The following is a 16,235-nucleotide window of genomic DNA, read 5'->3' as shown; positions in this document are numbered from 1 at the left end:
ATATTTCAACTCTTAAATGACCTAGTAGAAACCTGTCAGCTGAAAGACACACTCCTAGTCACACAGCCGGCCTGGACTGGCAATTCACTGGCAAGCCCTACAGCAGTTCAGAATCTACAAGCACTTCTAGCAGAAACCGGAGTATTTCTTAAATTCAGCAGAGCCTTATCAAATAGCAACAAGCAAATACAGGCTGGGTGGAGACTGGATTGAGAGCAACCCTAAGGAGAAGAACTTGGGGGTGTTGGTTGATGAGAAGCTCAACATGACCCAGCAGTGTGCGCTTGCAGCCCACAAAGCTAACTGTGTCCTGGGTTGTATCAAAAGAAGCATGATCAGTAGGTCAAGGAAGGGGATTCTCCCCCTCTACTCCATTCTGGTGATACTCCCCTGAAGTAATGTGATCAGCTCTGGGGTCCCCAACACAAGAGGAACATGGACTTGCTTGAGCAAGTTCAGAGAAGGAACGTGAATATGATCAGAGGGCTGGAGCACCTCTGCTATGAAGACAGGCTGAGAGAGCTGGACTTGTTCAATCTGGAGACAGAAGGCTTCAGGGAGACCTTAGAGCAGCTTCCAGTGCCTGAAAGGGCTGACAAGAAATCTGGAGAGGGACATTTTACAAGGGCAGGTAGGGACAGGACAAGGGGGAATGGCTTTAAACTGACTTTAAAGAGGGGAGATTTAGATCAGATATTAGGAAGAAGTTCTTCCCTGTGAAGGTGGTGAGGCCCTGGCACAGGCTGCCCAGAGAAGTTGTGGCTGCTCCATCCCTGGAAGTGTTCAATGCCAGGTTAGATGGGACTTGGAGCAACCTGGTCTAGTGGAAGGTGCCATAGCAGGGGGTTGGAACTGGATGATCTTTAAGGACCCTTCCAACCCAAACCATTCTAAGTAGACGCTATGAGTCTGTCTCAAAGCTGTTCCGTAGTGCTGAGATAACACCCAGTCTTGCAGACTCTCAGCTGGCTAAAATGAAAAATTGTGGCTGAATTTGCCATACACTGAGATAATAATAAATGCTAATAATAAATAGCAGCAATGAAGCCAGAATTCGTGAAATTGTAAACAGAAAAGATGTTGCGGTTTTCATATACACTCAGACTCAAAAGTAATGTTACTCACTTAAGAGATCCTACTGTGCTGAAGGAACGGACCCTTACCATGAAAAGGAGCGTACGTTTGATTTGTATGGTGAAATTTTAAACTTGTTACTTCACAATGCATTAGGTTGGCTGACATGATTTTAAATTGTCCTCAATTTTGAATATTAAAGTATGACAGAGCTCACCATTCTAAATTAGTCTGATCAGCAACTTAATCTGTGCTGATTGGTTTTCAATGGTTCGACGGTACCTTTTTAGACTCTGGATTCATGTCATTATGTCATCTAATTTAATACAAAGTTCTGAGAACTACACATTGGCAGCAGCCCTGGCTATAAATCAAAGCTTCTTACTCAGAGAGACCAGAGTTATGACATCATACCGAGGCGCTGGTCGGAAGACAATGGTCCTTCTGTGTGGGTCTGAATCTGGGAGAAATATTCCAAGCAGTTCTGCAAGCCCACATTTAAATGAAAGGCCTTTCTAGCAGGTAAAAAGTTAATATATCAAACCTTGAAGAAAAATAATAAATCATGCCCATTCAGTAAAGGGAGTCAGAAAGTGCTTAAATATAAATTATATGTATTTTTGACAATTCTAACAAGTCTGTTTGCTTTTACACTTTAGCAATCCAGATGGGGTTTTAAACTTTTTTTTTTTTGCTATTAAAATACGTGAACTGAGAAAATATAATCATATAAATTAAACAGATGTTTATCTTGATGAACATTAAACTAACAAATTCCCATTTCCATGTAGTAGTATCAATGCAGACATTTATGGCACTATAATATATTTATTTTACCCTTAAGTTTGATTGAACCTATCAAAAAAAATAGCCACCTTTCACAGTGCAGACTATGATGTAGTTCCCTGGCACTGGTGCACAGATTTTGGTTAGCATATGAAAATCAAAACACTACTTTTTCATCATGTGCACACACACATTTCTTCAACTTCTGGACTAAACGTCCCACGATTGGTAAGAATTTGGGATGAGATTTTCAAAGAGGGCTGAGGAGTTAGGTGGCTAAATCTCCATTACTGAGCTGAGCTCTGAAATGCCATTTATGCCTTCGAAATCCTGCCCTGTCCGTTTTGAGCCAGGCACCACACCCTCTTCACCATGAACCAGATGTTCCTTCAGAAGATGCTGCACAAGGTCATCCCAACTGCTGCTGCACTTCTGCTGCTGGCTGACCAGAGACACACTGAGGTATGTGGACACATCTCCATGTACAGCTCAGCCACTCTGGATTTGTGAAAAGACAAAATTCTGGCCACTGTGGCAGCATTGGCTGGATCCAGCAGCCTTGAGCAGAGCAAGAACCTCACCTCTTGTTCTTCTGACTCTGGAGTAGTCTTGTGTTGGGGAGAGGCAATGGGCTGGCTGCTTTTGGAAACTATAATCCCCCTGTTTTGCAACACAAGAGCAGCAGTGGCTGAACAAAACTTTCTGAAATGCCCTGCCAACATATCTGCAGCAGGGGCAATCTCAGCGACAAGGAACAGGCACTTAACCCCAGAGATCTCGTGAGACAGTCATTACAGGGGCCTTTGCAGTTGCTGTCTGTGAACTGGGTATTTTTCCTTAGGAACCAACTCAACCAAAACATTTTTTAAAGGTCAAGCTACTATCAAGCCTTTGGTTTTTAGTTAATAAAACCAGATCACGGTGACTCTAACAAAGGGAGCCTCACGCTATCAAGAAGCTGCAGGCAGCACAAATGTGCGATTGGAGCTTTTATCTACTGAAGTATCTGAACTCACTCACTGCTACGGGTACTGTTCATCAGCAGGACTACCCCTAACACACGCCTGCCTGCCCTCATCGGGTTTATGGGTATATATTTTTATAGGATCAGATGCATATGCACGGTTTTATACAAGAATAGCCTCCAGGTAGACGGAAGCCTTGCGCCTATAATCTTGGACAGTGCCATTATCTGATTAGAAAGTGCTTTCCATCCAACTCATTTACTAAATGCTTTTCAACAGCTGTTAAACTATTAGGTTAATCAATGCATATTTATCAGACAGAAGATTATGCATGGTAGCTTGGTGCATACACTGTTAAACCAGTTGAGGGGGAGTGGAAGGTAGGTGGAGGGCATTTGGGTTGTGTTAGTACGGAACACAACAGAAAACATTAGCTTTCTTTAAAAAGAGGAGAAATTTCTTAAAAGGCATGATGCATTTTTCATCTTAACGCTTTATTAAATCCTACAATGTGGAAAAGGATAAATCAAGTCCTGTGGTATGCCTGCTTGAGCTGCCCTACTGCTGGTCCCACAGCATAGCACCCTGCTCCACTGCTGCCTTGATCTGGAGGTTTAAATGAGCACAACACTGCAGGCTGCACTGGCCAAAGATTTCTACATCAGACGTTAAAATTCAGTGGGGTGAGCTTTTGTTTGATGGTGCAGCACAACATTACACTGCCAGCACTGGCATTACTTCTGCTCTCCCAACGAGGAGAGGAGAATAAGAAAGTGGAGGCTGCAGGCAGGGGTCCCACAAGGCAGAAACATGGGGGCAGCCCGATACAGATCTGCCCTCTCCAGAGAGGGGTTTGGACCTGGCTGACCTCGGCCATCTTGGCCCTAACTTGGTCTTTGTCTTCAGCAATGGTTGCAGACCCTCCGACAGCCAGAAAAAACATCCTCATCCATACATTTTGCCTCCAGCAGCCATCACCACCATGACCCCTTTAGGATCAATCACTGGGCTAGCTTAATTATGGTGATCAGCCACTCGAGGAGAACAAAAATAAGCATCTCCTGTAATCCAGCTCATGTAATCCTAAACCCTGTTCCCCCTCATACAAGTTCTACCTTTGGCTTTTAAGCTAATTGGAAGATCCTAAAGCCCCATGCTTGCTAACATATGCATGTGAAATCACTGGCAAGTAAGGGAGGGAGTCCTCGAAATGCTCATGCAGAGGAGTTTGGTGACCTAAACTAGAGGCTGGGTTTTGTCATCTGAAGGGGAATATCTGAAAAGGGAGATACTGCCAAAAGACAACTTTATGCACTGGAAGTTAACTATTATGGGTGATCACTGCTGTGCAACAGAGCCTGATGGTCAGACACACCCAGGGGTTTTTACACAGTGCTTGTCCACCCCTGCGCGTTGTAAGAACATTTCACAGGTAATGCTCCTTCTTGGCCTTCCAGATGGAGTACCACACAGCGAGGCAGAGTTTTGCCTCTAAAGATCAAGATGATTGCACATGCAGGTCAGATGCAACCAGCTAGGCTCTGGCTGATAGCCGAAATGAGATGTCACCTGGATGAAACATGGGCAGCTGTAGTGGGGACCAAGCAACTGGGAGCAAAAGTACATGAGGGTGTGATGCTGGAAGGTGTAATGTGTATCTCCTCTGCCTCGCCACAGACCTCATGTGGATGCTGGAAGGGAGCAGAGGGACTGATATGCCCGGTGATGATGAATTTTGTGATACTCTCAAATGGAAGCAGGAACCTGACAAAATCTCACCTGCTTTTTGTTATTCTGCTAGATGCCAAAAATAATAATCAGCCACCTAGCAGCCAAAATGAAATAAACTGTAACAGCACATAGTGTAAAAGTGAGCAACTATGATTCATATTTTCACTTAAAATAAAATCCCTTGGGGCCAACCTACCCCCATCATCCCTCCTTTTGCCCTGCCCTGATCTGCACAGGCTTTGAAGCAACCCGGCAGCAACCTGGGCTGGACGGAAGCACTTCCAGCAGGTCCAAGGCTTCAGGCCTGGCTCAGCTGCACTTGGTGTCCTCACACATGGCCCCAGGAATGTGGCACTGACCTAAGATGGGCCAGAGCGTAACGCACTCCTATTAACTTCCATGCCCTTTCCTCTGGCTCCCCAGGCCAGCTGCAAGGTACCGCCAAGCTGCTGCCTGCCGTGGCACTGGTGTGGTCATGTTGCATATGCCACAGGTTAGGATCCATTCAGAACCCAGGCACTGAATTTGGCCTTGCTTCTCCAACCACCCCCAAATCACTACTATTCTGCAGATATGGCTAGGCTAATAATTTTGCCAGCCTCGAGCATGATAACTCAACAAATACTCAAGAGGTGAGAGGTGTCAGGAGATTATCAGCAAAAGCTGATGTGTGTGTGTGCTGTGTGTATGACATGAGAGCGGCAACGCTTTGCATCCTCATTTTATTGTTTTCTGCTAAGGTGGCCGATGCCGCCTTTTAACTTAGAAAGTGAGTTGTGGGTGGAAGACCTGAGGTGAAACAGGCACGGCTGTTCAACGCAATCACTAGAAAACTGCTGATTGTAGGGCAGGCAGGAGATAATTTTAGAGTAGAGGCAGGAAATTAGGAGGATGCTGACAGCAATGCACAGTGAGCACTGCTCACCCCTTTCAGAAGCACTCCAAGAGCTTCGCTGTTGTGCTGCCGGGCTGTAAACAATACTGAGGCACATCTAGTCACCACAGGCAGGCTTTCAGCACAGCTCTGTACCCACAGATTCAAAGGACCTCCATCCCCACCAAGCCACTTGTCTACGTGGCCAGGTTTTCAGAGGAGCTCAGCACCCTGGGCTTGTGCAGGTGCTTGCAGGGAGGCAATGGAACTGCAGAAAACCTATCTGTGAGTGAAGGCTGTACACTTGGAAATCTATGCATGGCGAAACGCGCCTGAAAAGAAAAGTTGCCCAGCATATTAACACCATTTTAATAAATAATTGAAGTAGTGAAATGTTTTTTAATAATGCTTTGACAATTAAGAAGCCTGACAGAAACAGAAACCGGATATATTTTATCATCAACTCTTTGCAAAATAGTGTTTTTCATTCCAGTAAAACAACCACATCAACTTTCCTTTTTCCGTCTTACTAAATATTTCCTAGACAAGCCAGCCTTTCTTAGTCAAATACCACTATTTCTCTAAATAAATTAAAATACTTTTCTATGTTCACTATTTGTGATATCAGTATCTATATTTATGAGATAAGAAAAATCATAGAGAGCATTTGCTCCTATCTGTGAAAAATAATTTCTTGAACATGTTTCCTCTATTTTGATGTAACTACTTAAAAGAAATCTGAATAAACAGAGATCTAACCCTTATCATTCACTGTGTTGTTTAAAGTCTTCTGAACTGGAGAACTCCTTCAGCTTTCTTAGCAGATGAAAGCACAGGATTTGGAACCACAGCATACATGTCTGGTTGCTTCTGTGCTTCTTCGGCCTTTCCAGATTAGTTTATATCTCAAATGTTACTGCTTACATCTAGTAATTGCAGAAGACTATTCCTCCTTTTTGAAATGCATATATGGGCCAATGGTATCATAAATTCATAGAAGCAAAATGATACACTCTCAAAATCAGAAATGAAAACCAAGCATTTTTCTAGAGAGTAGGGTCCACAAGTGCAGGGTTCACCAGTGATTTTCCAAAACTGTTCTGCTGCACATAGTGGGGCTGCAGAGCATGCCTGCACAGAGCTGCAGCAATGGAGGGACTTTAAAAGCCAAATATCCAAGCATCTGCTCATTGTGCTTTTCTCGGACTCCTGACTGCAGTGTCCGGTCATGTGCCTTCCTCCTCACATTCTGATGGGATGTGGCAATGCAAAACGTATCAGTACTTACCATATGAGCTGCAGGAATTCACCTGTGCCAGAATGGTATGGAAATTACTTATATGTCTGTGTCAGGCATGTCTGGGGAGGAGTCTCAAGAGCTACAGTCTGCAGGCTCCAGGACAAAACTGATATGCAATTGCATTGTGATGCGTAATATTGAAGCAATGCTAAAAAAAATTACATTACAGTCATTTCTGTATGAAACAGAAATATTAGCCCATATTAGCACAATATAGGCTAATACAGGATTCTGAGATTGCTTAAATTCAGCAGAACAGTAAATAAAAATTTCAATTAAAAGTGGATTACAAGTACTTAGGTTTATGGTCTGTCCCAAGCCAAAGACTTAAGCAAGCCCGATTTCCAGATCTTGGCTCCCATTTGTGAAGCCTCTACTTTCTGTTTTGTTTTGTTATTTAAAGTTTTCATTTACAGAGCAGTAAGATTTTCATTTTTACACCATTTTTTTCTCTTTCTGAGGCAGGAACTCATCTTCACCAAGTAAGCCCCTGCTCTGCAGAACACTTGAGTTAACATAGAGAAAAAGTACAATCCTGCCATATCTCTGCAGCACTGGAGAGGCCTTACGGCGGCGAAACCGTAACACTCTGCTGGAGAGGGCAGCTTGCGCTGGCTGCGTGTCACAGAGCTGTACTCCATGGAGATGCTATAGGACCATCCACGGGAGGTGGGATGAATGAGGCCACGTGTCCCTGGATCCACTGGCTGTTTTCCCCTAGGGAATGAGGAGAGATAGGAGCTACAGGAAAAAAAAAACCTATTGTTCTGTGGCCAGGGTGGGAGCTACACAGCGAGCCCATGGCTCTCCCACCAGTTGCACCATCTGCATGTATGTGCCCACATCCACCCCAGGAGCACGGACAGCAGGATCACACAGTACTGAGGCTTTAATCTATAGACAGAGTTTTGCTTTGGCACAATCTAGTTACACTGTAAAATAATGTCTACTGTGCATGATGCAGCTTTTAAAGGATCCCCGTTGCAGAAATACCTGCAATATTATGGTAGGCACTGAAATGTTAGCATTTTGACTAGTCCTAAAGCACGGAAGGAGAAGAAGCTTACAGGATACCATCTGATTTGTGTAAAACCACATCTTACACTCGATGATCACTCTGACATTTGCTTGTCAAAACCCTACACCTTCTATGTTCGTGGGATTTGTTTAAACAAGTGACAGAGTGTTACCTGGACCAAAATAGTGCTTATCTCCTTTACATTTTTTCACACTGATCACGCAGTGGTTGTTGACATAAGTATTTTTTACTTCATGAGCTAAACTTTGGTCTTCTGTAATATCTTGAAACATTAAAAGAATGTTGTGACTGAAATCAAATAAAGCAGAACATCCTAAAATGACTCCTAGAAATACAGCAGCGTAAATGACTGATTCAGTCATTGTGCATGGTTTCTCAATATGTAGTCAAGGTGATCGTATTTACCTTTGAAAGGCACGACGGAAACAACCACCATCAATGTAAGGGCAAAAAACACAGGCACAATAAAAACATACTATACTATTAATTCTGATGATTGCAGAAGCACATTCACTATTACCACTGTTATGACAGAGTCTGCAAAGAACCTAAGATGTTTTTCAATTACCTATATACATATATACATATATATTAAGAGAACATGAGCGGAGAACCAAACAGGAAAGTCGGGGGGAGAGGCATATTTACTAAGAATACCTGCTTCCCTTTACCCTACCCTGGCGTTACATTTTTTCTTCCAGGTTTCCCTACACTGAAACAAAAAGATTTCACATGAATTTAAATCCGCAAAACAGACTAAGCAAGATTCCCAATGTTTTCAAAAATTACCATAATTAAAGATGTCTTTGCAGAATAAAGCTTAGGCTGGTTCTCTGTTGCCTTTCACTGGATAGATATTCCCATCTCTTCACATCAAATGAAATATCAAATATTTCAAACTGAGAATGGTGGTAGTATAAACCAATTCTGCAGCAGTGAAAACTATTTCCATAGTTTAGAATAAAATGATAAAAAATGGCCTATGTAAAGGCTGGAGAGGAAAGATGCCACTTAATGAACAGCAGTTAACAACAGGCATGTATCTGAAATACTTATGTGTAGGTGGCAAGGCAATACCTGTTGGCCTCTACAACAGATTTTTGTTGCTGAAAAGTGTTGTGCAAGAGAATAACAACTCTTTTCTTTCCAATTTGAGAGGTGAACAGACTTTAAATATACAGACATACCCACTAGGGATGAAGTTTGCATAAGTAGGCTGATTCAGTGAAGCATAGTTATGCAGCACATATGAAATAAGCAGTTGGTTGTCCATGTAAGGTTTCCTGTACTTTTATTTTAATTAAAGCCCTGATAAAAGTCTGGAGCGCACACAAGGTAACTGGGTGAAATTCCAAACATGTATTTTATGGGATTTCACCTGCAAAAAGTTGGCAGGTCTCTTCAAGTCATGTGACATGACTCAAGTATTGCTTTGTGGGAATTTCCCTCAGAAGGACTATTTTCACTTGGAACGTCTACAAAAAAAGCATGAAGCTAATAATTTTTCTAATTTCTCTTCCTTCCAAAACAACCACAACAAAACAACGAGCCTTTTTTCCTACTTTCCCCCAAAAAATGTTCTCAGAAAAAGAGCCATTTCAAATTAAAGAAATCTAAATTTACTTGCTATTAAAATCTTCATACAAGCCTGCTTGGAATGCAACTAACAAGAGTGACTTTATTGTCACTTCAGAGCTACCAATATAAGCTTCCAAAAAAAATCTGGCACAGGTGTTTCTGAATATTTCCTATACATGAAGCATTTTGTATGGAGCACTCTGATCTCCATCCACATTGTGCTTTTCATTGCTACCCAAGAGCAGCATCAGCCTGGAGTGCTATTTTCACCCTGCGAGAGACAGCCAGGCACGATGACTGGAAGGACAAACCCCACACCACCTCCATCTTAGGGCCCATCACGCTAATAACATTGTTGTGCGAATTCATAAGTATTATTCAAACACAGTGTACCCTCTGGGGCCACAAAGTCAGACTGAGGGTTAACAGCAACTTAGCAGAGTGCTCAGCACATTCACAATTTGTGGCTACACAGGTGAGCTTGTGCTGGGGCTCTTCAGCTCCTCAAACCAGAAAAAGTCCTTGTTCCAACAGTTCTCTGCCACAACTATAAAGGAAAATAATCTGAAGAGAAGGTCTCTTGTGTGGGCAGCAGAGAAAGCAGCGCTTACAGTTTGATTCTCACTCTCATTTCATAGTACCAGGTACACCTTCAAATTACTCGTTACTAAAAAATTACCAGCACCACGTATCTTTCTAAGTAATCATTATTATCTCTTATTTTTACTAGCAGAGATATATTTTGTTACCATTAGCAGGAAGATAGGTGAAAAGCTGGTACTGGCTTCTCTTTCTCTTTCCGTTGCAGACATAGAAGTTGACCTGAACAGGGCTGGTAATTCTCTGATTGCGGAAAGGTGGTATCTCAACCACCAACGAATTCTGCAAAAGCAACAAAACAGAAAGTCAAGGCACAACTAAGGCACTCGAGCTGTACCAACAGGATTCACATGTTAACCCCAAGAAGGAGGTGCCTGGTCTCACAAGGGGGAACACACTCTCTGCAGGAGAAGTGGTGGGCTTGAGGGCAGGGATGGCCTCCCACCACCCCAGTATCCATGCCAAAGACTCCAGAGGTAGGAAAATACGATTTTAGCATGGCTCAGGTCTTTCAAAATCACTAGCTTTCATCTCTTCCCTTTTTGACAGCAAATATGATACTGCATATGGACAAAGCTCTGTCCCTCCTGCCTCTGACAAGGATCTGGGACCACAATCAAATTGTGGTCTCTAACTCAGAAGGAGAAAGCACAACTGCTTGGCTGACATATATCCCCAGTATATGTCACCCTAACACAACTTCCTTTGAAAGGAGAATTAGGACAGGCATATGATTATTCAAATATTTCCATTTTCCACAATTAAATGTTTTTTTTCATGTAACAACTCAGGAAGTTCTAAACATGCTAGTTTCTGTGGATGGGAGATCTTGCAAGAACAGCTAGTGCTACAGGAGTAAGGGCTGGAGACTGTGTAGATGATCTTCCACTGTCAAAACCCAAACTCTCCAGCATGGGGCTAAAGAACAAGTTAGCTGCTAGGGCATCAGCTTACACAAATGCACAGTGAAATCTGCTATGACCATCAAAACCTCCCTTGGCACTTTTTTGAAAGAATAAAAGGGAACGCTCATCTTAGCATTTGGCCTGCATTTAGGTCTTTGAATTGTTTGCCTGCATGTCTCCAGCAGGTCTGCAGCTCACAAACTGTTGCATATTCCTGCAGAGGTGGAATAGTGGCCTTATTTCCCACTTACAGTCGTGGCTGAAGGAGCCACACTTCTCCAACCATGGGGCTGATCTCCTGTGAGGGGACTCACATTTCTTCTGCTGACGATAGACAAAAGCCAAGGAAAATGATGAGAAATTGCTTTGGGAGCTAAGGGAAGAACTGACCCAGCAAGACAGAAGATGAGCAGACGGGGCTGGCCCATCCTGGACAATGAAAAAATATTTTCCAAATGGTCTCTCCTACTTTCGGGATAGCTTCCAACAAAGGCTTTTTACCCCATGCTCCCATTAAAGAAAGATTTCCAGGAGGGGAGGCCTAAGTACTTGTTCTGTTTCAGTGCCAGAGCCTTGGAAATCCCTCTTTAGCAACAGTGCTGGAGAAGGCCATATATATTTTTTATCTTGATGTTAAAATATTTAAGGCAGACTTACTGGCTTGCACATTTCTTTGTCGGTTTTGGCTTCCATTTCCCACACATGGTGACCATCTAAAAGACAAAAGAAAAAGATATCTAGTTCTGTCCTTTTTTCCTCTCCCAAGCCAACAAAAGAATGAGTTTTGCAAAAAAAAAATCTCTTTGAAGGGGCACTGCATATATGAAAAACAGCTCTCAAAACGCATTGTCCAAGTGTTGCCCAACCAGGATGCCATCTGGGTAACCCGCGATGGGAGTCCACTTAGCTTTTTTGAAGGCAGGAACCACAATCTAGAGCACATGAAACTGCAGTGGGGGAAAGCCACCAGTTTATTCTGCCACTAGTTTAGATAAATCACGCAACTGTTGTACACCTTAGTTTCCCAAAGTTTCAGACAAAAACACTGCTACCCATGAGGCCTTTTGATCATTACCTATGCAGTAAGCCACATTCAACATTAATATTAAACAAAACAAAACAAGTAGTATTAAAGAAGCTCCTCAGCCATGAAGTATTTAATTTTAACATACTCCTAGTCTGGCTTGTCATAATTCTGCTTCTTGGACCAAAAGGCAAGGCCACAGGCTTGGAAATATAGCTTTTTACTTCATTTTAAAGTTGGTTTAGTTCAGCTACAGTGGTCCCACTTACAGTCTTCTGTAGCTGCTTCTAGTGGTGTGTTGGGTCCTCCTAATTTACTGTATTTCTGTTTTCAAGCAAACACAGATTTAAGCCATAGCTATCACTTTTTCTGGGACCTTTCTTTTGGACCTTTCTTTGGTTTTGTCCGGTCATTTTTCCTGTCCCTCACTGATACAGGAGTCACAGGTCAATAACAGGTATTTTTTCTTCCTTGCAGCTTCAAAACTCAACAGAAAACAGAAAAATTATACAAAACATAAGGTTTCCGTTCTGCAGACCTAGAAAAACACAAGCATATATGGAAGGCCACAAGTAGACTGCTAAGTTGGGCAGTGGGGATACATGCAGCTTCCTGAGTCGCACCATTGTCAGATGCCACCAGAATGAAAAGGAAAATGAGACTTCTTGTCATCTCTTTTGTACCTTTATTGCGGCATCAGGACATGCAAATGCAAATATTAGTTATTTTGAACTTCGTCACATAGATGTGGACCTGCCTTAGAAAAACAGCTCTCGCCAAGGTAAAAAGACTGAATGCACTTTTTCTTCTCTCTTCACTTTCATGGCCAGGATGGAGGTGACGCATTTAGAACTGCCTGATTTATTACAAATGTCTGTAAATAATATTTTTGTGTACAGCTGTCCTACTGTGAAAGGAATGCTGCTGAGGGACTAGCCCTGGCGATTGTTTTAATGTCCAAAACCCCTTTCTTTTTAATGTATGGAAAAAAGTGCAACATGAAAGCTGCAGCACCAACAGCACAGAGGATTTGGCAGGTCTCTCTTTAGGAAACAATTAGCAGATCCACCCTTAGTTTCTTCCTACATTTTAAATTGTGACCCTGGAAAAGGAATCCCTTTAATTAGTACTGCCACGTTCGGCTGGGGGGAGAGAAGGAGCAGCCAGACAGTGCTCAAGTCTCCTTAACGATGCCTTTGGAGAGCACCAGAATTGAAGCAGACTTCTCGGGAGGACTGGCGATCACTTCACAATTTATCCAACAGATGCTTTCCCCGAGCTGTCAGTAGAAAAAAACTGAACGAAATTCGGCAAGCCAGGACACATCCCTTGTCTGGAAGCAGCCTCCTTCATCTCCAGCCCTCTCCCTATAGAGCCCCTGTAGCTCCACCTCACCCCCTTCCCCCCATCCCCCCAAATTAATTCGATCAGTGCTAAAAGTAACATAACGCTAACTATCATAACACCAACTTTGACACATTTTGCTCTTCTTCTTTGTAAGGGGTTCGTTGGTGGTTTGGGGTTTTTTTTGTTTTTAATCTACAGACATCCAGGCTAGAAGTTAACATGTGTTCAATTTGCCTTCGCAAATGGATTACCAGAAGTTCAGCTTTTTTGCTATGTTTAATTTCTGCTTTGCAAGAGGAATGATCTGATTCAGGTTTCTGGTTTTTATTTCCTGCCAATACTTCAGTAAAATTCAAAACGACTCCATCTCTAGCTAATCTTTCAATTACTTCACGCAGCACTGCCTTTATGCGCTTTTGAAATTTTTATGATGACAAAGAGAGTTTGTTCAGAAATATTTTAAATGCTGTAATCTAAACTATTAGGAAAATAAAAATCCAGAGCCATGGCTTGTCTTTGGAAGCTAATAAGAACAATACGGGTTTTGCTCCAAGAAATTCCCTTGAGACTGTCCAGACCATTGCTGCTCAGCAACTGAGGGGAAGGGGAAGAGAGGCAAGAAGTAGGGAATAGACAACTCATTAACAGCTAGTGACATTTCATTTAACAAAAACACAGGGAGGAAAAGTTGTTATGAAGCAAGAGACAGAAAAAAAAAAAAAAGGAAAAAAAAAGACAATTCCTCATATTACGTCTGGTGAACCAAGAGGGAAATCTCAACGCCCACGGACTGGGAAATGCTCCAGGAGGGAAACCTTAGACCACTACGTCAACCTCTTACAGTAAACATGTTTTGCAGGTTTATACAGTTCAGCTGAAATAAAAATAAAAAATAAAAAATTAAAAAAAAAAAATGAGAGAAAGGAATAATGGCTCCGCAATGGTTTGTGGAAGCCCAGAGCCTCAAGACAATCTGCCTATGTTGGAGAGAACGGTTTTGCCCCCAGTGCCCATTCGCCGGGGACCCTGGCGAGCAGGCGGGATGCCGCCTCCTGTCAGCGTGTGCTGGAGGAGTGAGGGCTGCTTGACCACAAAAGTTTCCATTGTACGCCTGCCACATCTGCAGCAGCCCGCCTGGTTCGGGGCCTGAGGCAACTCCCTCCTGGCCGCCGGCCAACCAAAGTACACCAGAGCAATTTATACCTTTCCAAAATGCAAATAATTCAAATTACAGACATAACACAAAGCTGAAGCAGACACATTTCAGGCATTCCCGTTAAAGTTTACTCTCTGGAATTACCGTACCCAAATGGGCAGTTGTTTTACAGGGAGGGGGGGAGACGGAGGCAGGAGAGGAAGGACAGGAGGAGGCAGGGATGAAAAGGGAGAAGGGAGAAAACGGCTTTTCCAAAGGTCTTATTTCATTCCCTTTCATTTCACTATTTACTTTTACCAAGTAATAAGAAGTGTCTTCTCCAAACAAAATGCCTGGCTTTGTTTTGGCGTTTACAGTGTGATATTTTGAACAGCAAGACCTCTCTTTATATAGCTAGAAAGTTGTGTCAAGGTATTATATTGGATTTGCTTTGGTTTCTGGTTTGTGTTTTTTTTCACAAAAGGGAAATAAAAACAAAACAATGCCCTGCACAGAACCACAGTGCAAAAGCCCTGGAGAGCCCATGGAGGAGTGCCCCGCTGCCCCGGTGCCAGCAGCAGCGGTTGACCTGTCAAAGCCAAGGCTTCACCTGGGACCCATGCCAAGGGCTGGAAGAAGGACCCTTGAATCCCTCCTCCAAAGAGGCAGCGCAGGAGCGTGGCAAGTGCCTGGGGAGCCAGAAACCCCTGTTTCACACAGGCTCTAATGTGCCCGGGCTCAGTGCTGCACTGACAGGTGGCAATCAGCGCTGCCACCAGCCAAAGACATGGGGTTTTGTCAGGAAGCCTGACATTTACAGACTGATCAATGTTATTTATAGCCATCCCTGCTTCGGGTGCACTTCACCACCACCACTTCAGCCTTGTTTTTTGCAACGCTGTGACACTTGGAGCACCAGGGATTGCTAATGACGAAAATACCATGAACTTACTGTGTTATGTGGGGTGGATTGTCAGTTCTGCAAAGCATAAACACCCTGTTTCAACATGCAGTGGCTGAACGGTGAATGGGCCTTTGTAGTCTGCTCTTATCAGCCGCTTGCTCCAGCGTTAAAGGAAACTGCGCACAAATCCAGAAGTAAAAATACTCTAATTCATCAGGGAATTCCCTACAGTATGAGTCACTGAACGGCTTCCCCACCACACCCAGCTACAAGATTTCCACATAAAAAGGCACTGTAGAGGCCTGTTTTTACACAGAAGCAGTGCTAAAAAGTAGTTGTGTAAATCTAGCAGCTTCAGTTATTCACACATAAAGCCTAACAGACTACAACATATGGAATTTCTGCATGGAAGAGCAACACAAAGACCTGTAAAGACTTTCCAAATAAAATTTTCTACAGTCGACCCCTCCTCAATGCCCATCAGGACTCCCACAGGGTTTCCAGGGCTGGGTTTACCTTCTTACCCCAGGGAACTGCAAGCGTAGTGCCAGGGGTTTGCAAGCTCACAACAGTCAAATCACCAGCATAACTTGCACTACAGACCCATGGATGGCAAAAAGGAAAGAATATATAGTACCAAAAAATCCCAAGCCTGGAAACTCAGGAGAGTATAACATCTGGCAACCACCTAAACTTTGCCTCTATGAAATGGGCATAATGGGAGTGTACAGATATATTTAAGTGATTTCACTTTACTACAAGAGGTTAAAACAGTCTATATTCTTTAGTAGTCTTGTGTTCGCTTGAGAGACGAGAAGAATAGACATAATCTAGGATTTCACTGCCTGTATACAGTGTACATTTCATACTCTTCCAGCCTGCGGCTCAACAGTTTGACTGCACTGACTGGACCGTAAATCTGTATTTACTTTCATATATTGCAAGTAAGATGGTGAAACTAGCTCTACCCTCC

General features: G+C 43.1%; 1 protein-coding gene across 3 annotated transcripts in view; it reads right to left on the bottom strand.

Annotated features, from left to right (window-relative positions):
- Positions 1–16,235, bottom strand: part of NFATC1 (nuclear factor of activated T cells 1) — a 116,898-nt gene that overhangs the window by 37,373 nt on the left and 63,290 nt on the right. For 2 of the 3 annotated variants that reach the window (XM_030505222.1, XM_030505225.1), the window contains exons 7-8: positions 11,510–11,565; positions 10,097–10,229 (exon numbers count right to left, since the gene is read on the bottom strand). In XM_030505222.1, the coding sequence (XP_030361082.1) occupies positions 10,097–10,229; positions 11,510–11,565 (189 nt within the window). Of the gene's footprint in view, positions 1–5,862; positions 7,448–10,096; positions 10,230–11,509; positions 11,566–16,235 lie in introns of those variants that run through there. The other variant, XM_030505231.1, reaches the window with a different exon arrangement.

The sequence above is a fragment of the Strigops habroptila genome, chromosome 1 (assembly GCF_004027225.2).
Source record: "Strigops habroptila isolate Jane chromosome 1, bStrHab1.2.pri, whole genome shotgun sequence".
NCBI lineage: Eukaryota > Metazoa > Chordata > Aves > Psittaciformes > Psittacidae > Strigops > Strigops habroptila.
The sequence above is the reverse complement of the archived record's forward strand: the minus strand, read 5'-3'. Positions and strand labels throughout refer to the sequence as shown.